Source organism: Labeo rohita, unplaced genomic scaffold (assembly GCF_022985175.1).
Source record: "Labeo rohita strain BAU-BD-2019 unplaced genomic scaffold, IGBB_LRoh.1.0 scaffold_72, whole genome shotgun sequence".
Classification (NCBI taxonomy): domain Eukaryota; kingdom Metazoa; phylum Chordata; class Actinopteri; order Cypriniformes; family Cyprinidae; genus Labeo; species Labeo rohita.
The window spans coordinates 235,367-258,567 of record NW_026129656.1 but is presented as its reverse complement, the minus strand read 5'-3'; the positions used below and the strand labels follow the sequence as shown (position 1 = coordinate 258,567).

At 34.2% G+C, this 23,201-nt stretch overlaps 1 protein-coding gene across 1 annotated transcript; it reads right to left on the bottom strand.

Moving 5' to 3' along the window:
• Positions 1-171: 171 nt before the first annotated feature.
• Positions 172-21,508, bottom strand: ergic1 (endoplasmic reticulum-golgi intermediate compartment 1). The gene is made up of 10 exons (XM_051104421.1): positions 21,341-21,508; positions 13,313-13,374; positions 11,471-11,543; positions 9,779-9,873; positions 7,128-7,252; positions 6,794-6,898; positions 6,642-6,702; positions 4,507-4,607; positions 2,157-2,279; positions 172-2,072 (listed from the first exon to the last, which is right to left on the bottom strand). Exons 1-10 carry the CDS (start codon positions 21,358-21,360, stop codon positions 1,965-1,967), a joined length of 873 nt encoding a protein of 290 aa, XP_050960378.1. The 5' UTR covers positions 21,361-21,508; the 3' UTR covers positions 172-1,964.
• Between the last annotated feature and the right edge of the window lie 1,693 nt (positions 21,509-23,201).

Genomic DNA, 23,201 nt, shown 5'->3' with positions numbered 1-23,201 from the left:
TATACATACATTTTACAATACTGCGTAATATGATGCTACTCAATTATATGGTTATATTTTAATAATATCATGAATATATATATATATATATATATATTTTTACCAGTAGAAATTATTATTAAAGACAATATTCTCAAAGTAGTCTTTTAATAACCTTATTAAGAGAATAAGTCTCATTTTAAATGGTTCCATAATGTTTATTTTGATTCCTTTTCAACATTATGGTAGACAAAAAAAACTTGAATTTTGAAAAGACATACTGTACAAACAAACAAAGAAACTGGCTGTTGCTGTGGTTTATTCTAACCATCATAAACAAAAACAAAAAAAGTGGCATAGCCCGGAAGGTAACGTCCATGTGACTAAATGAACAAATAGGGCTAAATTAAATTAAATGGCTGAAACAAGCATGGAAACTCAACATGGTTTGTTTGATTAACGTTTGACTAAAGAAATCAACTTTTAAGGTTCTACAAGACCTTATCCGTTCTAAATGACATATCCAAGCAGTTTGAGCCATGAAGCTGAAATGTAGGTTGTGGTTTCTGTTCTCATTAAATGTAGTGAAAATACACTTCTGTTGCCATGTCAACTTGTGGCAAGGACACATCATACATTTGACACGTAGCTTTCATGTGTCACGGTCCTGTGTAACCAGTACGACCACATTTTGGAACACGGTCAAAACACTGACAGGAAATTATTCAGCCTCTTTACAGCAGTGTTGAAAGGGAACGCTTGAAGAGACGTAAACAGCACGTTTCCAGCCTAATCTTCAAAACAATAAAAGGTTAACCATTAAACATTATGGACTGAGGAAATAAAAGTGTCATTAAGCCTTTACAGAGTACCTTTACAGACATGGAAATAAACAAAAAGCATTCCTTCAAGAGTCTTTTAGTTAAAAAAGAAGACATTCATAATTTCCCTTCAATCAAACAAACTAAAATACAGGTCTACAGCCAGAATGCCATCAGAGTGCAAGAAAACCAAAATATACCATAGAAAGAATCCATATTACTTACTTAAACCCAAATAAGACCAGCATCCACCTCTTAAAAAAAAAATGTACAGGTTCATCTCATGAAATACGAACAGCTCACAGTTCACCCCCAAAATAAAGAAAATCAATTGCAATTAAAATCATTTGGATTGTGACATTTTCATGATAATTAAATACATTTGACCCCAAGTTCTCATTACCATAATGCATCTGGACATTCTCATTAGTGTAATACAATACTGTAAAAAAAATACAGTAAAAATCATTTAAACCTGCATGTTAAAGGCAAAGAAACAAATACTACCATGATGTGCAAACTCACTATAAATAATACATAATTATTCACATAATGGAACTGGGGGAAACTGGTTTAATTCTCATGCAATTAAATCACAATGCAAACATGTTTTTACTACAGAACTTTCGTCCATTTTATTTTGAGGTGCAATATGATCCCAAAAATCAATGATGTATGCTTTCGACAGGTTTCATGAGATGAACCCAATCATATCAAGAGAGGCCTTAGAGAATAGTTCAGTTCCTATGAAGGTGGAATTCTATTTAACCTCTTTCTTTCTCTTTCAGTTATAACCGATCAAAGTGACACTACGTCTTGTATGCATCACTATACACATCTCAGTAACATGTATTTGAATGGGAAAACCCTGGCGTCCTTCCAATGAGCGAGACAGGTTCTTTCCACATCAGTCCTATGAGTTGTGGGTAAATTAACATAGCAGTGAAATAAGGAAACCACCTACATCCCCCAAATGAAATCCCTGTAATTCATTGTATTAAATGTTTAGAGATGAAAACCATTCTATCCAAATGAGCACACTGAGAAATGAACTGGCAGGACAATGTTTTCCAGTTTTGGCTAGTGTGGGTCATAAAGTGTAATGACAAGTGTGCAGAGGTTTGGCTGGCATAAATAAAATGTATGGTACGTAGATTTGAGTACTCATGACATTTTCCCAATCTGGATTTTCTTCCAGGCTTCAGAGGCCGTGAATATACAGGAGTCAATGATGCCGGCCACTGTGAATGTCCCGCCGATGATAGCGCAAATCTGACAGGGACAGAGCAAATATATATCATTAGAGAGAGAGATAGAGAAAGAGAAAGAGAGCTAGAAACATAAAGAGTGACTCACAGTAGTGATAAAGCGGTAGAACGGTTGTCTCCGCTCTGTGTATTTCACTGTGATCGGACTCAGGTCATAGCGAAACCATATCGCTGGGATAATGCGTCCTGTATGGCTGTACGCCACGTACTCCTAGAAAACAGCCCAACAAATACAACTTTTAGTCACAATTTAGTTTGGGGACCAATTCGCATTGTTAATTAGCTATGAACCATGAATAAACATCTAGTTTGCTGCTTATAAGATTAAGAGATCTAAAATGTAGTCATTTTTAAATGTAGCTTTATAAGTACTAATAAACAGCCAATAGCAACTAGTTAATAGTGGGAATTGGTCCCTAAACTAGCGTAACCAAACTTTATCCATTTTCATGTGTAATCAAAGATCAACTCTTCGACATTACAATAATATATATCATTGAATTATAAATAATCACACAATAATTCACAACTGCACAATACTGTTCATTTGTATACTGGACTGTCTGTTTAAGGTGACAGTGTTTTTTATTTTGGTTTTATTGTTTTTGTTTTTTTTTATAGGGGAATTGATTTCTAACAATATATAAACTGCTAAAGACTGCTAAAAAACTGTGAGCTACAAGGCTGTTAATTGATGTTACATGCTTTTGTTGAAGCCATCAGCCTATACTATTTCAGCTTATTTTTTAAATATTTGTTAAACAGTGGGATTCTTAGTTAAATAACTCTTTGACAAAGACAGGAAAAATTCATACAGGAAAAATTAATGGGAAGAATACTTTGAAGACACAGCTTCTGAAAAAGTGAGCACTGTTGCAAAAAACTCAAACCACTCCTAAAGCAAACTTACAGATTTTAAGTTATGTATGTATTTTTAGATTTCCTTTCCTTTGTACACCCATTATCTAAGTAGCAGCACTGAAAATAGGTAAGGTTTATATTAAAAATAAATAGATAAATAAATAAAATCACAATTTCACAATCATAGGGGGAAAATGATGTATTATAATTTACAAACCAACAAATTTAATACATTTTATCTTAAGCAAGACAGACTTTGGCTTGTATGATATAAATACATACAGTTCTATGTTGGTTTTACTTCATAACATTTGTTATAAATAATCTAGATTTTTATGTAAAATATCAATATAATGCATATTATTATCATATGTGACTCTGGACCACAAAACCAGTTGTTAAGTATCACGGGTATATTTGTAGCAGTAGCCAACAAAACATTGTATGGGTCAAAATTCTCAATTTTTCTTTGATGCCAAGAATCGTTAGGATATTTAGTAAAGATTATGTAAAGATACCGTAAATATATCAAAACTTAATTTTTTATTAGTAATATGTATTGCTAAGAACGTCATTTGGACAACTTTAAAGGCGATTTTCTCAATATTCTGATTTTCAAATAGTCTTATCTCAGCCAAATACAGAAAAAACAGTAATATTGCAAAATGTTATTGTATGTTATTCTAACACATCAATGGAAAGCTTATTTATTCAACTTTCAGACGATATATATAAATTTCAATTTCAAAATATTTACTCTTATAACTTGTCTTGTGATCCAGTGTCACATCTTACTACCTGTAATTAATTACTTTCCTGCTGTTCAACTATTTCACTTCTATATTTACAAGATGAATGTATTAGTGGAGAAGTGATGAGAGTTTGAACATGACTGATTCCCCTGGAATCAGGTGTCAATTTATTAGGTGAGAAATTAATAAAAAACATTTTTTTTGTTGTTGTTTTAATTAAGAATTATTTAAATTAAAATATTATTACAGGGAAAAAAAGCACTTTGCCTTAACTTTAGTTTAAAACAGCCAATCAAAGCCATTTAAATTTTAAATGTAACTGGCCACAATTTTGGCCTCATAACTCATTACAAAACAGGCAATACATATAATAAGAATGAATCTGAACACGGTTTCTGTAAAATGTACAAAACTATACTCCTATGAACATCAAAAATCAGTTGCTGCTGAACATTTTCAGGTAATGACTTCCTGTTTCACACTCTGTGTCTTCTAGGGCCTTGCAGAGCCAGAACAAAGGATTGACACTACACTCATACTTTGAGTACTTTTTACACCACCTGAATAAGAACAAGCTGACTACATATTAACTCACAGGCCATGGCTTTCTGGTCACGTACACACATAATGCTGCCAGCTGTCACTGCAAATGTCCCTTAAGTGTCTTTAGAGGTGATAAATGGTTGATGGTACTTAATAATAGAGAGACATAATTCATTCAGCTTCTATGGTAACCACAGCCATCAGCAAAGCACACTCATATATTTAGATTCGCAACTTCGCACAAGCTTTCTCAGAACCGTGGATACGTGTGTCTCAGATTACCTTGTTTGCCACGGTGTACTGGTAGGAAAATCTCTGCTTCCCTCCCAGGTCCTCATAAACTGTAGGGACGATCTTGAGAATGTAATCGTGAGATGCTAAAGCTGTTGAAAAGAAAACACATGGCTTAAATTCTCTAGAAACTATACAGATACAGAGGAACAGACAGGACGGTAGCTTATTTCATTTGAGTGACGTAGTTCTTTCTCCTATTACTAAGATCTATTTCTGTGCTGTTTTGTAATACAACCTGTCTGACTTGTGTTCGGTTGGACGCTCGTAAGCATAGCACTTAGACGTCTCTCAGTTACACGAGTCTACAAATGGACAAGAGTAAGCAGTGTGTGCAACAATAACAAATGGCTGTGCTATGGTCTTGCTCGTACTTAAGGGTTTGAACAAACTCCTAACTCAAAGTACTACTTTTTTTTTTTCCAGCTGATAATAAACATTGGAAACTAACTCCACTCGACTTTAAAGAGCTTGAGCATTCTGAGAGCCACTCTACATATTTCACAACTGACCTTGTCTAGCCAGACAGAAAATTTATTGCCATTTATATATAGTCGTGAGGGTCTGCGGGGGTCCTCTATATGATATCATTTCCTTTTTTTCTGCATACTGATTGGACCTCATGACTTTCTTGGTTGCACCATATGACTTTTATTCGGTAGACAAAAGTTTTTCAAATATTACCGAGAGTTTTTGATACAGTATCCTTTATAAACAAGTATGGTAACACTTTACAATCAGGTTTTATTTGTTAACATCAGTTAACTACATTAGTTAACATAAATGAACAATGGAAAATACTTCTAAAGCATTTAATAATATTAGCAAATATATAATATTAGCAAAACTTTACAATACATTATTAAAAAGAAAAGTTGTATCTGTTGATATTATACAATGGACCTGGCCTAACATAAACTAACAATGAACAGTTGTCTTAGCATATACACTGCATATTTAATATTACCACTTATTAATAAGTGCTTTAATGAATGCATCGTTAGTTATTGTTAGTAAATGCATTAACTAACACAATGATATAATGGGACCTTATTAAAAAGTGTTACCAAGATAATGAGGCTTCTTATTACTCATTAGGATACCAGGGCATCACCCTGACATTTTTCACACAAAAAAAAAAAAACTCATAATTGAAGGGATTATATTCAAATCACTGTACATATGAATTGCATTTTAAAGTATTTTGGAGCAAATTTTTACATAACTGATCAAAATACACTCATGATTGTTAAATTAAATTGAAATGTTATTACAATATAAAATATTTTAAAACCTAATTTATTCCTGTGATGCAAAGCCGAATTTTCATCAGCTGTTACTCCAATCTTAAGCGTCACATGATCCTTCAGAAATTATTTTAATATGCTGATTTATTATTAGAATGATCAATGTTGGAAACAGCTGTGCTGCCAAATATTTTTTGGAACCTTCTTTGGAAGATTCTTTTTTTCAGGATTCTTTGATGAATAACAAGTTAAAACAGAACAGCATTTATTCAAAATATAAAGCTTATCTAACAGTGTAAGTCTATGCTACCACTTTGTCTTAATTTAACATATCCTTGGTGAATAAAAGTATTAATTTCTTTCAAAAAAAGAAAGAATAAAAATTTAATGACTCCAAACTTTTGAACAGTAGTGAATTTTGTTAGAAAACCTTTCTATTTTAAATAAACGCTGTTCTTTTTAACCTTTTATTGATCATAGAATCCTGAAAAAAATATCACAGGTTTAAAAAAAATATTAAGCAGCACAACTGTTTTCAACATTGATAAAATTCAGCATATTAGAATGATTTATTAAGTATGACACTTAAGACTGGAGTAACATCTGGTGAAAATTCAGATTTGCATCACAGGAATAAATTATATTTTAAAGTATATTAAAATAAAAACCAGTATTTTATATTGTAATAACATTTTGCAATATTACTGTTTTTTCTGTATTTTGATCAAATACATGCTTGTCTTGATGAGCATAAGAGACTTCTTTAAGAAACATTACAAGTCTAACTGATCCCAAACTTTTTTAACGTTTCCTTTGCTTATGTATGCTATATGTCTACAGGCAAAGCGGCTGGAAAATGTAGCTCACAAAAAGACATACCATTGGACTGAAGTTTGTTGGCTCCACCCAATGCATTAAAAGCCCCTTGAACATGCTGTACCTGCAATTGAAAAAAAGAGATACGACAATGATTTCTACATGTTTATTTCACATTGTCTATATTTCTTACTGACTGCATCTGGAGTACCAACCTGAAGCTTCTCCCCAAAGGCAAGTTTGTGGATGATGTGGGTCATATCAGGGTTCTGAGGCTGAGCAGTAGCACTATGTGTTGACACATGAAAGTTTCCTGGAACCTACAGAAAACAGACCTAGTCAACATCATTATCATAGTGCCAAAAACATGAGATGGTACAATCTCCATTCACTTTTCATCTGAAGACGAAAATGGTTTGTCCTCAAGGTAGCAAGTGAATCTTCAAGGACACTAATGAAACGTCTGATAGCTTCTAGCCTTATGATGATAAGAAACATTCAACACCTAACAAGGAGAAAAGAATGTAACTGACGTCAAGCATCTCTTACTTTATTAATACTGAACTCCCCTTCAAAGCGGCACCCGTGACCGTTGTTTAGAGGCACTTTCATTGAATTCTCTATGTGGCCCACTTCGTGCCGCCCCATCTCATCCTGGATGTCCAAACCCACCACTATGTACATAAAAATATATAGACACAATAGAGAAAATGCAAAAATACAGACAACTGGTGAGGACACAGAACTTGAAAAAACTTTCATCTACATTGTACAAAAGGACACTTTTACAATAACAAGTACAATAACAAAAAGAGGTTTTTTTGGTCAACCATCACAAACAAATAGCTATACATATCCAGCAAGTTCCTGAGTTCAGTAGAAATATTATATCTATATTTATTTGACCTTTCACGGCTAAGAAATAAAAAGCTCGGTAGTGTGACGTAGCTGATCTTCTGACACCGTGGTGTAAGCTAAGAGCCTGTTGTCACGTTGCCCAATGCTATTTTAAGACTGACTTCCTAAATGGGCGAGAATGCAGCACTGACTCTTTACCCTTGTGATGACAGGTATAATTACTTTTCATGATCTCAAAAGTACAAAAAAATAAAGCCCAGCCAGAAAAATGAAAGGAAGAATGATTCCATTAAACGTTTTCAAGTGTGTTTGACAATTTCCACTGAGCTAAACTACTGACGTTGCTTTGGTTGCTCATTACTGATTGGACAATTAAAGCCTTAAACCACAACATCACTTTTTTTTTATTGGACTAGATTCCAGTAAACTTTGTACACATAATATCTGCTCATTAAAGAGCAAATGTGTGAATGGAAACATCTAATGGGAACTCAATCTGATGCGTGTCCAGAATACTAAATGTCTTGCAACATTTTCTTAGCGCATAAAGGAAAAAGCATCCACATTTTCCACATGCACACAAGAGTTGAAATGTCACGTAGGTACTTCAAGGGAACAATGTGTATGCCTCCAGAAATAATTTATTTATCACGGTAAGAGTAACAACATGGAAAGACCACATGTACTTTTACTTTGTATATATTTGTATACTTTAATGTCTTACGACTACTGAGTCATTCGTAACCTGTACTATCATTGCTCCAACCAATTAGACATTTCATCTGGTAGACAATAAGATGAGAAAAAAAGACTCACACCCATTGACTTGCAATGAAGTAATGACTCAAATCATATTTAGAGGCCAGAATTTCAGAAAGACTGACATCTGACTGACATCTGGGCCAGCATTAACCACCTAGCAACCAACCACAACACCTTAGATCCCACACAAGAATACATTACACGCATATCAATCTCAACTAACACCTAACCTAAACATCTCAGCATCATGGAGGCAACTTTTTCATGGGAAAAGCCACCCACGTTTTTCAGAAAAGTTAAAACTTGGCATCTACGTGTGCTTCTAATAGTTGTTTGAAAACAGTACATTAAATGAGGTCATTACTGAGATCACAGTGAGGCTTGTCTCCATGACTCATAACAAAATCAGAAAAATTTGGGTTTCAGTCAGAAGTGCCTCATTTAAAAGAAAAATTGTCTTCCATAATAGGCATAACCTCTATATTCTCACCCATGAGAACTGCCCAAGATGTTGTTCTGAACATAGTTTGGGCTCTGTGTAATGTGTGAGAAACAGCCAGTTGGAAATGTCTTTGCAAACATCGGAGGATCTGCCCGAAAATGACATCAGAGGTGACCACAATTCCTCTGAGGGTGCTGACATTTAGAAACACAATCTTTAAGTCACTTTCCAAAAAAAATTTCAACATGATTTTTTTTTTAAATGTGGTCAAAAACAGCAAGGGACACTGGTTATCGTCACTGGATCTGTTCTATGATCCTAATTAGTGCTGGGAGATACATCTAAAAATCTCAATATGTTTTTGCCATTTGACATCTCTCAGTATTTATATATTAGCTGAAGGATTTTTCCCCCCCTAATTACTTTAGACAAAATAGTCACATTCAAAATATTGAATAGCTATTTACATATTTAATGTATCTAAAATACAGTAAAAATCTGCATATAATCAATTACCACACTTTTCACTAAATAAACTTGAGTAAGAACATTTAACCATTTTCACTTAAACGTTTTCTCATTTTATCTCACCAGCTCATTGCCCAGCCTTAATCTAAATAACTAGTGATCAACTATTGTCACAATATTCCAAATGTGACTTAATATTTGCTCACTAGTTAAATAGGACATGTGACTGAATCATTTACGCAAACATGACATATCAGGTATTATTTGGCAAGTTTGTATGCAGAGCATTACCAAATATGAAACAGTATTTCCTGATACGCTTGCTCACGTATGACCATACGAGTTCCTGGTGAGTTTTAAAAGATTGTGTTTGACTGACAGATAGGTCTATCCTAATCGTTCTGTGAAAAAGTCCACACAATATGTCTCAAACCGAAAATTTCAGTGATCGTAAACTGTGTGGGAGGTCACCATTGTGCATCGTTTCCTATCACAATGTACGTCAGGAGCTCTGCTAAATGAATTAAGATCCCATACTAACAGTAATGTCACCGCTAACACTCAAAGAAATTAAAAAACAACATGTCAACAAAGGATGATGTGATACACGAGGATGGAAAAAAAAAACATCATTCAGAAGAGTGTTTATGTATTTTATGTATATACTCACAATCACAGTGTAAGTTTGGCAAACTGATGTTTACACTCACATCTATCTTCCCCCCACTGTCCTTATCGGGGTCATCCACATATAGTTCATTTACTCTGTAAACACACACACATATGAAAACACACATTAAATTTAGTACTGACAAGCATTAGCCATCTGTAAAGGTCAACTGCTAAAAATTATGCAAGCCTGACAGTAAAATGACAAAATTGCAGCGAGTGCAATTTTCATTTCCTCACTTCCCCCGGTGAACACTTGCAAGCAGTTGACGAACAGGCACCAATGTCTACGTCCTGTGTGAAACTGATCTGTCACTAAAGTTACAACAGTGTGACTGCATTCAGGTCATAAAGTCATGCATCTTGATTGCTGATAAAAAGACCTCAAAATACCATTTTCAACAAAACCGAAACATTTTTACTAATTCTAAAAATGTCAAATGGTCTAACCAACACCACAAAGGTTAATGTACACTAATATTATTTTGGCATCAAAAATATCCTGACTTGTTCTTTAAAGAGAAGTTCACTTCAAGGACAAAAATGTACAAATAATTTACTCACCTCCTTGGCATCCAAGATGTTCATGTCTTTCTTTCTTTAGTCGATAAGAAATTATGTTTCTTGAGGAAAACATTTCAGGAATTATCTCCATATAGTGGACTTCAGTGGTGCCAAAATGTACTTTAAATGCAACTTCAAATGGCTCTAAATGATCCCAGCCGAGGAACAAGGGTCTTATCTAGTGAAACGATTGGTCATTTTCCAAACAAATCGACAATTTATATACTTTTTAACCTCAAACGCACATCTTGTCTATGTCTGCGCGAACTCTGTTTTTTTTTCGCGTCAATACAGTTAGGATATGTCGAAACCCCCCCCATCTCGTTTTCTTCCCCAGCTTCAAAATCGTCCTACATCGCTGCAGAAGTACCGACTCAGTGTTTACAAAGTGAACATGCAACGAAGATCAAACGCCCTTAACAAAAAAACACAAAAAAACTTAAACAGCAAATTCGGACAATTTTGAAGTTGAAGAAGAAAACGAGATGGGAGTTTTTCGACATACCCTAACTGTACTGACCCGAATTACACAGACTACACATGCGCATTGCAAAGACGAGACGAGCTTTTGAGGCTAAAAAGTATATAAATTCTTATATATTATAAATGTAATATGTTATAAATTATTATACATTTCAAAAATGACAGATCGTTTCACTAGATAAGACCCTTCTTCCTCAGCTGGGATCGATTAGAGCCATTTGAAGCCGCATTTAAACTGCATTTTGGAAGTTCAAACTTGGGGGCACCATTGAAGTCCACTATATGGAGAACATTCCTGAAATGTTTTCCTCAAGAAACATAATTTCTTATCGACTGAAGAAAGAAAGACATGAACATCTTTGATGACAAGGGAGTGAGCACATTATCTGTAAATATTCGTTCTTGAAGTGACCTTCTCCGTTAAGGTTGTATTTATAATATCATTTCCTTTGATTATGATCTTTAGACTGTTGGACCACCTAGATATGTTAAAAAAAAAAAAAAAAAAAAAACATTAATCATAACACATTTGTATGTAAGTCAGTGTCTGAGTGAACTGTATTTTAATATATATTTTTAAAAAACTGCACATATCATTGGCATCATTTTTCACTGATGTCTTTATGGGGACAACATTCATACATACATTTCTGTAGCGATGAATCCCGTCAGTTCTGAGAGAAAGAGGAACAACATGAAGACGCAGCAGCATATTGAAACTGAGGCGATAAGAAAAGGTTAAGAAAACATTAGGGAGCTATTTGTATAACATTGTGTGAAAATCTCATGCTATGTGTGGTTAGCAGTGATGTCATTTCTCTAAATTGTGTCTCGCTATGCAAAATGATTAGAGCATCATATATTAAAGTCAAAGGGCCATTACATAAGGGTGCTCAACAGGCGAATAAATGTGCGTGGCTTTATTGCTCTGGTTAACGTAATCGTTACCAAGTTCAACATGTGACCAAATGAGTCAAACTAAGAGGCTGGCTGCAGAAGCTAGTGCATATTTACATGGAGACAGTCTCCAGTGACACTGCAGTCACGTGACCTTGTGGTTGACACGTCATACTCTGACTCTGGTTTGTTCCAGTTTACTCAAGCTAATGTTTAGCTATAACAAACAATAAGGCGTGTCACTATGGCACATAGCTCACAGATTAAGGTTCATTATAGGTTATATCACTTGTTCCACTTTAATGAAGATAATACTGGGAAATAATTTTTAACACTTTGATGGTATTATTATTAAGTGTAAATGATTGCTTTTTCTTTTGCCTAACTGTATTTATATACTTAGAACTACACTGAAAAGCTTTAAAAAGACTTGATTAAATCAGACAGATGACGTTATCTTCTTTAAAAACAGGATGGATGAAATCATACAAATGGTGCTATCTTCACTGAATATTGATTTTTAGTTTATTGTCTGTTTCCCTTCCTTTTTATAGCTTTTTGTCAACTCAACAGAAAGGCAGAAAAGTTGATTAAATGAAACAGATGCTGTTATCTTTGTAGATGATTGATTTTTGTTTTCCCCAACGGTTTCATACGGAAAAGCTTTTTAAAAACACAATCAAAAAAACAGACAGATGCAGTTATCTTCATATATTATTGATTTGTTTATTTCCTGTTAACTATAAGGAACTATTTTTATAGCTATAAGGAAAAACTTAAAGTCCATAAAATTTAACAGATGCTGTTATTTTAGTAGGCGTTCATTTTGAAAACATCTTAAAGGGACAGTTCACCGTTTACTCACTCTCAAGTTGTTACAAACTTGCTTCTGCTTAACACAACAAAAGATATTTAATAGCATTTTCCATACGGGAAATCTGCTTGGTTAATCATTCTTTCAAATATCATCTGTAATGTTCAATAGAAGAAGGAAACTCATGCAGGTTTAAAAAAACTTGAGGGTGAGTAAATGATGACATAACTTTCATTTTTGGGCAAACTATACCTTTAATACAACCACACACCTCACAAGCCATAGATATTTCCCCTGGGTAAATGAGAACTTCTTTACAGAACCGGTTTGGAAGCAAAATATTTAGGTTGAGTTTAGGGTTGGTCTACACAAGTTTCAGCAAACATGACTAAACGTTAAGTAATTCACTCGAGGTCGAAACAACAATGGACAGAGCCACAGGAATGAGTGTAGAATGACATAGTCCTACGTTTCATTTCACCATGAGTCAAAGGCAACACCTAGTGCTAAAAACATCCATCCTTCCGAATCATTAGGGAACGATGAGCCATACGCAGTTAGGAAACTAAAACTGACTCAGCAAATTGGTTTGGAAAAATACAATTGTGGATCAGAGGAGGAATGTTGATGTGAGCACCCAAAAATGGAAGCACACAAATAAAGTGGCAGATGAGAAACAGGCTGTAAAAGCCAGTGCCAGATGAAGCAAGTTATTGGCTGACTGGAGTGGATGAGGGTCTATGATGGCAAATTAACATTATAAACATTGGCACTCACTGAAAGCTCCAGTATACGTGGGCTGGGTAAGGTCTTTGGGCACTTTCCTGTAGATATCGAACCTGGAAGGAAAAGAAAGAGAAGAATAAGAGGAAAAAAGAAAGGTAAACATTGCAGACTCCTGGGAAGAGTTCATGTGAAAGCACATTGTGTTCCCAGAGTAGTGTAAGGCATTACAGAGAAGTTTAGGAATGTGAACTATGGGCCGCTGTCCATGAAACACCGGCCCAGACGCAACAGTCTAGAGTGACCCCCGCTTCTTGAGTTACACCTCTTCCTCTGCATTCCTGCTTCACAATCACAACCTTCTGCACCGACAAATTTCTTCATACAGCAGTGTGGCTGAGGTCAAAGCAAAGGCTGTCAGCACTGACTAAACACACATCAATCACTGAGACCAGAGTGAAACAATGTACATTTACACACACCTAAAATCTATTGCTTAAAAAAGGGCCCTTCAGGCTACACTAAATATCAAAATGGTTTTACGATACATTTACTTGCAGTTTGCGCTTTTGGTTTTTGCATGCATGGTCACTTGATTTTAAGTGAGGCTTAGCCTATATCAAGTGAATACAAAAATACCTACCAAACAAATAATTACAAAACATTGTATTTGTAATATACTTTGCTACTCCAAAGAATGTATATTGCTTTAATTAGGTTAACATATTTTATTCAGGAAATCAAGACAAAGATGATCAGTAAATCTCACTAAGAAACAATACAGGTGATATTTCAGCCCAAAACCATAAGGAAAACGATTAAATAACACTTTACTTTGAATAAATAAGTCTATTTTGTAGACATTTAAGATTCTGGACTTAAATATATTAAGGTTTTTTTTTTTTTAATTGTGACTTTTTTTTCATGATAATTACCCCCGTTCACTTAAAAAAAAAAAAAAAAAATTGTAAAATTAATTTTTTTGTAGAAATACATTTTTGTATTGAGGTAATGACTGACATTTGTTACAGATATACTAATAGCAACAAACATATCACTCAACAAGTATAACAAAACCTCTTAATAGTCTTAACATTTGTATTTTTTTAAGTGAAATGTAACTGTATATGTATATGTATATGTACATGTATGACTCTGAAATATGATTCATCCAGACACCGGTCAAGAATAGGATTTTTTGCAGTGCACTTATCAGTTGAGAAAATTAACTGCACTACATTGTGTGCAACTGCACAATACTTAATTCTTCAGGTAATATGCATTTCCCCTGCACTGCACTGAGAAACATCTGCATTTGCCATCAAAAGTACACATTCCTCTTAGAATGCCTTAAAAATGAATGCCCCTTCTTTGAATAAAACACTACATATACATCTCAGTATACAGAAAAATGGCGCTAAAATAGCACGTATAGCGTCATTGGCTTGTAATCATAAGGGAACCACTTTAAGTGCTATATAATACCTATCTTTAAAGGACCTTTGTCAAATGGTGCTGTGTAGAACCATAAGAGCAAGGGTCTTATATGTTTATTGTATGCTTATATGTATCAAGAGCAATATGTTTGCTATGAATGGGAATTTACTACAATGGCAAAAGCTGTTTTTGAATCACTTTTATGCCTTTCTGAGGTAAAAAAAAAAAAAAAAAAAGTCTTGTGTGGGGGGCCTTGAAGATAACATGAGAACCACATTATCTTTAGGAAATACACTGTATTTGGCTTTTTAATCCTCTGCCCAACTAAAGCAAGAGAGAGTTAGAGAACCTTGAAAGAACTATACAAGGGCTTAACAGATTCTTTATATGGCAGTGGGGTGATACAGCACACCTCAACCACACCAAAGAACTGTTGAAGAACCAAATATTTAAAAAAAATTAAGCAATACATGATATTTGCAATTCTATTAAATAAGCAAGACAGTTACTATACAACAACTTGACAAAATTATTTTTATTAACAGAGAAGAAACAACAATCCTTGATTCATTTGAGACGACCCAGAGAAAGAAGTAAACTCTCCACGAGTCTGTGTGTAATATTACACCCTTTAGGAATGCGTCCAATCCCTGACTTTTTAAGGAGCTCTCAAACTGTCTCAGCTCCAAAGCAAAACTATCCAGCTCAGAGTCTTGTGCCCTTTTTCGGCTTTGAAACCTTCACGACTACATCAGCACTTTGGTCCAACCCTTCACGCCGCCTGCTCTCAAAAACACTTACATCTGTGAACATTTCTTGCAGTGAAATGACCCAAGTTGACGCAATGCCGGAGGGGGGAGCGGGGCTGACTTCCTGTTAAACCAAACGACCTGGTGTTTCTCTGCTATACCCCCTCCTCCCATGACAGGAACCATATAGTTCACTGTGTTCTGATAGAAGAGCTCACAGGATGTAGAAGGGAACCCCATTGTGTGAAACTCAGGAGAAGAACACGCTGTTCTAAAACCAATGACATCCCAGTTGATTTCTTCATTTACTGTGTAAGACCCGATTTGGTGAGGGAGACTGAAGAATACACAGAGGCCCCAAAGAAGATTTAAGAAAGTAGTCATATTAAGTGTTAAAATGCTTTATGGAGCCACTGTATGAGTGCGCTCACTTTATAGCTATTTAAACCTTACTCATATGACTTTATATCAAACAGTCAATTAACTGAAAAGCACTTTCATTACCTGTAGTATAATACAAATCTGTCTGTATTCACTCATTCATTAAAGGCTAATGAATTTTTTGGACCAAATACCACACAAAGGGCAAATTCACCATCACATAATACAGTTACATTTTCTCATTAGATCAGTAAATTAGATTATCTCAAAAACAGATATCACTATAAATAAAAAAAGTGATTTTGAAAATACATAGAAATGTGTAAAACTAAAGCTAATGATAACGTCTAGCATGCAAAACCTTTTTGGTCTATATTTCTTTACTAGTAAAGCAGAAGGAAAGGAAAACTTGCAACAACACACTGAACTGTGTTCAGTACACACAAAAATGTGGATGAGGGAGAACAGACACAATTTTCAATGTGTTGCATAATAGGCGTAACATTTATACGATTCCCCAGGCAGTTGAAGAGTTCACTGCTTGGATCCGTCAGATATTTCTTATTTCCTGAATTACAACAGCAACGAACACCCACAGCTGTTCTGAGAGTCAAAACGTCAGCACATGCTGAAGGGCTCACATGTGTCAGTATTAACAGACACAAGACTGTACCACAGTGACAAAGGAATGTTTTTATCAAATAACACAGAGCAACTCTTAGCTAAGACAAGAACATTTACACACTGAATTCTGAATATAAAGTGTAAACACGGTACCAGTGAAAAATTCGAAAACACATGGCTAAATTTACTGTTTCATTATCTTTAAAACCATTTAATCTTAAGGCTTCTGCTTAAAGCTTGAAATTAGTTTTGCAGACAAATTTGTGTCAACATGTGAATTTCTTTACAAACTTTACAAAAATAAAATTATGAAGAATTTTTTAAGTTAGAGTTAAAAACAGTGAAAAATGCAGCAACACATTTCCAGCAAACTCTTACAATACATATATAATAAAATACACTCTAATCTAGGGCTGCAAAATTAATCAAATTTCTAATCGTGATTACAATTACAGATGCCACAACTATGTAATCTTTCAAAGGCACAATTACCAAAAAAACAAAAACAAAAAAAAAAACAAAATCCACTTACTTTATTCTGCTTTTTTTTTTTTTTTTTTTTAGGTGTGTGTGTGTGTGTGTGTGTTTGTGAGAGAGAGAGAGAGAGAGAGAGAGAGAGAGAATGTGTGTGTGTATTTTTTCCTACAGGTTATCTTCCTATATATCTTTCCTATAGGTTTCATTGTTTTAATTTATACTTTTTTTATATTTAAAGAGGAAACTATATATAGAAATGTGGCAAGCAGTTGTTTCAAACAGTGGTATCAAAACATCAGTGTAAATTGTGATAATCGTTAATTAATAATCGCAATTACAATTTCAACTGAGTAATTGGCAATTATGATTTTTGTCATAATCGTGCAGCCCTACTCTAATCTAATTCCTACATTAAACTGTAATGATGTCCTTTGTAACTGAAACAACAGTTAAAGTGTTGTTAAATGTATTATCAGTAAGAGCAACTATAACATTTTTTCTTTTCATTTCTTTTATTCACTGAAAAAAAAACAATGACTAACTGCTAAAAATTATTTTTTTAAAATCCATTATTTACAAAAATTCCTTATTCTGCAAAATGTTGTCCTCTAAACATTGATCAATGCAATTTGAAGGCCATGTAAATAAATATAGTGAATGTAATTATGCTATACATTAAGTGCAAAAAAGGTTATTATATAAACATTACATTCTAAAGCCAAAAACAACGAACTGATTGCTTTTTAAAGTTAAATTTAAAAAGTTAAAAATGCTAATAAATACAAAAGCACAGATAAATCTTTACTGGTGCAGTAAGTAAACGTTAAAGGAGAAGTCCACTTCCAGAACAACAATTCACATATAATGTACTCACCCCTTTGTCATCCAAGATGTTCATGTCTTTCTTTCTTCAGTCATAAAGGAATTATGTTTTTTTGAGGAAAACATTTCAGGATTTTTCTCCATATAATGGACTGATATGGTGCCCCAAGTTTGAACTTCCAAAATGCAGTTGTAATGCAAAATGCAGAAACACAATCTGTTATTTTCATTAAAATAATACAATATTAATACTTTTTAATGTCAAACGTTCGTCTTGTCTTGCTCTTCCAGAACTGTTTTTTTTCCGGTTCATGACAGTTAGGGTATGTCGAAAAACTCCCATCTCATGTTCTCCCTCAACTTCAAAATCATCATGTATTGCTTTTTTTTTAAGGGTGTTTGATGATCTTTACATGTTCACTGTGCAAAGAGTGAATCGGGACTTCTGCAGTGATGTAGGATGATTTTGAAATGATTTTTGAAGATAAGGGAGAAAATACGATTGGAGTTTTTCGACATACCCTAACTGTCTTAAATCAGAATACACAAGAGTTCAGGCAGAGCAAGACAAGACGAGCATTTGACATTAAAAAGTATAAAAATTGTATTATTTTTATGAAAATAACCGATTGTTTCACTAGATAAGACCCTTCCTCCTCGGCTGGGATTGTTTGAATCCGCATTCAAACCGCATTTTGGAAGTTCAAACTCGGGGCACCATATCAGTCCATTATATGAAGAAAAATCCTGAAATGTTTTCCTCAAAAAAACATAATTTCTTTACGACTGAAGAAAAAAAGACATGAACATCTTGGATGACAAGGGGGTGAATATATTATCTGTAAATTGTTCTGGATTTCTCCTTTAAGGAACACACACATTTACTCACCTGAATATAGAAATAATCAGTTTACACTCATATTATAATAGTCCCTTTACTGTCACTGAACTTCACTGAAATCCAAGTACTTGTTACATGTAGAATAATAAACCTAACTAGAAATTTGCAACATGTATATTTTAGACAATTACTGCACTGTTGTGCTCAGTCTGTTTACGTGCACACACCAATACTTGTCCACTGAACTGTGAGGCTCACACATGCACTCTCAGATATGATGCGATTATCAAATTTGTTGTTGTTTATTGATTATTATAGATTTTATTGATTAGTTGTTGCAGTGGTACATTCCAGGTGTGACTGTGGTATAATAGTGTGTTCCACAGCAGGAGGTTTATGAGCCTATTGTCAGGCAAACAGCACCATTCTCTGTGTGTTTTTAAAGAGGAAGTGATGCCTGCTAAGTAAAGAGCTAATGGTTTTATTTCAGGCCTTACTGTCACTTTCATTGGGATATCAGATTAGTCTACAGATGAGCTAAAAGGAAGCATGATTGGAAACAAGGAAACAAGGTTGTGTTGTCGCCTTAGCAACCAACATTTAAGTACTATGATGCAACAGCACAACACGCACAGTCCTACATCTGCACCTTCTCTGTGCAACTGTCACCGTTTTACATAGTCAAAAGAAGCAAGCAAGCAAGACCAAAATGCTGGATGTTAAAAGATTCAAAACAACAACTGTCTAAATAGTTGGGTGAAAAAAGTTTAAACATTACCCTGACCAAAACAGCCTCAGGACTTTCAGTCCAAACAAAGACAGGAAATATGCTGGTGCCTGCTACCACCGGTATTTACAATTCATTTCATTCTGTCATCTGTCACATTAGAGTCTCAGGACAAACAAGATCTTTATTATGATGTATTATGTTTATAATTACTTTTGTTACTTTGTTTGGGGAACTTATTAACAATAAATTACAAAACGTAATTACACATTAATAAGTTGGTAATAATAATAAAATAATAAGTCCCATTAAGTTTGATTACATTACAGCTTCTGACAAAAATACCATTAAATTAGTGATAGGAATAAATTACACTTTAGATGTAACTATGATTTATCTTCATATCATTTCAAAAAAAAACAAAAAAAAAAAACACCACCATTCAAAAGTTTGAGGTCAGTAATATTTTTACACTGATAAAAAGGGACGGTAATAACATAAAATGTCATAAAACAGTTTCAAATAAATGCTGTTCTTTTGAACTTTAGATTAATCAAAGAAACCTGAAAAAATTATAATAGCAACACTGATAATAATAAGACATTTTTTTGAGTGCCAAATCAGCATATTAGAATGATTTCAGAAAGACCATGTGACACCGAAGAGTAATGACGCTAAAAATTCAGCTTTGATCACAGAAATAAATTACAGTTTAAAACATATTTACAAAACAGTTATTTTAAATTGTAATACTATTTCACAATACTGTTTCTGAACATAATCATTTCTACCAAAAAGCTTACACACCACAAACTTCTAAATGGTACAGAATATCTAGAAATCAGCCTTCAACAAATTAATCATTCACTGTTTGTCTCAATTTTTTCTTCCATAATTGTTTAAGCCACATAGCACTACACACACTTTTTGTCATGGATAAGAACATTCACATTAAAAATACAAGAAAAAGACATAAGCATTGTGTGCATTATGATCTATCTATCTATCTATCTATCTATATCTATCTCTATCTATCTATCTATCTATCTATCTATATATATATATATATATATATGTGTGTGTGTGTGTATATATACAGTAGCCAACATTCGAAGTGGATCAAAATAGTTCGTCAAAGTTGTCCTTAGACAAAAGCAGGTATTGTTTTGGTTTGAGGACAACTTTGATGAAAGGTTTTGATCCACTTCAAATGTTGGCTACTGTATATAATACCAGTCAGTGCCTAAGGACTTTTTGCAAATGTAGAACCATATGAAAGTTACACAAGCCACCAACCTATTCAGTTACAGATTCAATGTGAATCAGTTCTTTCAGTCTTTCCTTTCCATACAGCAAAAAAACTTAATGCATGAATGTTATTTTCGCATGTTGTGGATCCTGTTTTGTATTTGCATAACCATGCAGTGTGACCAGTAGAGCTGGAATTTAGTATGCTTAAAAAAACTATGTAACCATTCAGAAAAAAAGTGTACGACTATGTAAACATTACTAATAAAGGTTATGTCTTGTGCAAAACTGACATGAAGCTAGCTTAGACGTTAGAGCACAACTTGTTTTGTCTTTTGAACACGAATTTAGGATGCTACTAAATAAAAGACATGCACATCTACAACTTTTCAACTGCATATAAATTAGGTGATAAAAGCATGCAGTTGCCAAGAGACTGTTTTTTTTTTAAATTAATGCTTATCAAGAGCAGTCTGGTGCTCTTTTTTACAGAACATTCAGATCAAAAAATGGTTGTAAAAGTGTTTTCACAATACAAACTGGGCAATCTGTTGTAGTTACTGGCTGTTTTAAAACCTAGTGAGCTGCTAACACAGCAGTTTAATGCATGACAGACGCGTTCTGAACGTTCGTTAAACAATACTAGGTAGGTAGCTCACTAGGTTTTGGAACACTACCATTGTGTATATGATTAATGTCTATGGTGGACGTGTTTGATTCATGCACTAAGGAAAAAACACAAGCTGACGACAAACTCGCTTCAAACCTCTACTCACCTTCGCACATCGAAAGTCATTGTGTCTGCAGGAATAAAATCAAATCAAGTGTTTCTTAAAAAAAATAAACGACACAAGTAGGGGGCTAACGTTACTCCAGATTCTTCCTTCAATCCTGCCGGCTGTTCAGACCGGATGTGACATCCGCTTAGGACGCTTTGCACAATCCTATTGGTCAGAGGAGAGCGAGCAGCGTGATTCTATGTCCGGTATAAGAAATAGGTTTGGTGTGCAAACTTAACGCGTTGTCTATGATGATTCAGGTCTAAGTTCATTTCGCTGCTTTTGCTTCCGTTTTTGTGGTCCAAAAATCTAAAGCTGTTTTTTTTTTTCAACAACATAACGTAAATGTGGCTAGGTTGTGTTCTTCCTGCATCTGTGTCAGTGTGATCTAAGAATAAAAGACGTATCACAACGAGAACCTATTCGAAAACCACTTAACTTGACTGAAATATGATCTTCATTCAATAATAATAGGCTTAGGCTCAGTTTACATTGCCATGTCTACATAAAACAAGTTATTTTACAATTGATGCCAAAAGTATATGAATCTATGAATCAGCCTTGTTCTGTTACAACACTGTGAGCTGAAACTTTACAGAAGTTGTGTCATACAATATGACAGTGATTCTAGACACATGGGTGAATCAACAGCAATGGCTCAAAAAGAAGAAATCGCATATTTCAGAATGGGAACAGAGTCCTGACCACAGTCAGTATCAAGTAAAGTAGAGTTAGGGTTATCCCAAAATTACACGTGAAAGTCTTTCATTTAAGTTACTGGAAAAAAAACTCCATGTTCCAGTATAAATTTTGAGTATTCACATAAAGGGTTCTTTACAAAATTCTCACATAATGAATATTTTTTCTTTGTATTTACTAGAGATGTATTTTATAATTATGTTACAGGAATTGCACTTGCAAAGAGCAATTGTTTGTCAATGACATATTGAACAGCTGAACAAGTAAAACACACACACACACACACACAAAGATATTTCAAGATCCTTAGATATAACCGTTACTATTAAATTGTACAATTTTTATATGGTAATATTGCACATATTTTCCAAACAGTAGGTGCTGCTAAATTATGTGGTGCATCATGCAGTGTGTTTCATTATGTCATATCTGGGTGCATTCGAGATATTTCAGCCTTCAGACATCAATACAGAATCTGCAAAAATTACTATAAATGATTTGTTGAAAAGAGGCAAAAGGACATACAGAGTATTTTCCCAAGCCTAACAGCCGTTGCCCAGAGGTACCTCTGTCCGTAAATGATCTGCTTTGACAGTGGTATACTCTATTTGCTACACCAAGGAAATGCCTCGTTTTTCACACTCTTTCACTTCCCTTTGTAACAAACAGAACATGCAAGTATGAGTAATCTCTGAAATATGTTTTTAAATGACATGGCTCATGGTAAGCCTGTTCTGGCTATATGATTTACTGAATTTTTGATGAATTGAGTGTCATTCTTTCTTTGTGTTTTGTGTGTCTGTGTCTTTTCGTAGCAGAGAGCAGGCAATCTTAAATGTCAATGTCATTTTTTGAATGTTTTCAGATTTTCAGATTATACACACAAATATATTTTACAAATAATTGGTTTTGTAAAAGTGTATATCAGGGAACATTTCAAAGTTTAAACATTTATATTAAAATTTAAATGTTAGGATGAACAATGCTGTGCCATTCTCGTGCATGCAAACTAGTTTGTAACTCAGATTCAGAAGACAGTTATTACTGGGGCATTACATTCTGATCTTGTGGCTTGCATTTCTCTGCTGACTCATCAGTGTTTTTAACAGTAAAATTGTTACTTGCTTTTTCTATACGACAACCCCAGAAAAGATTTGGA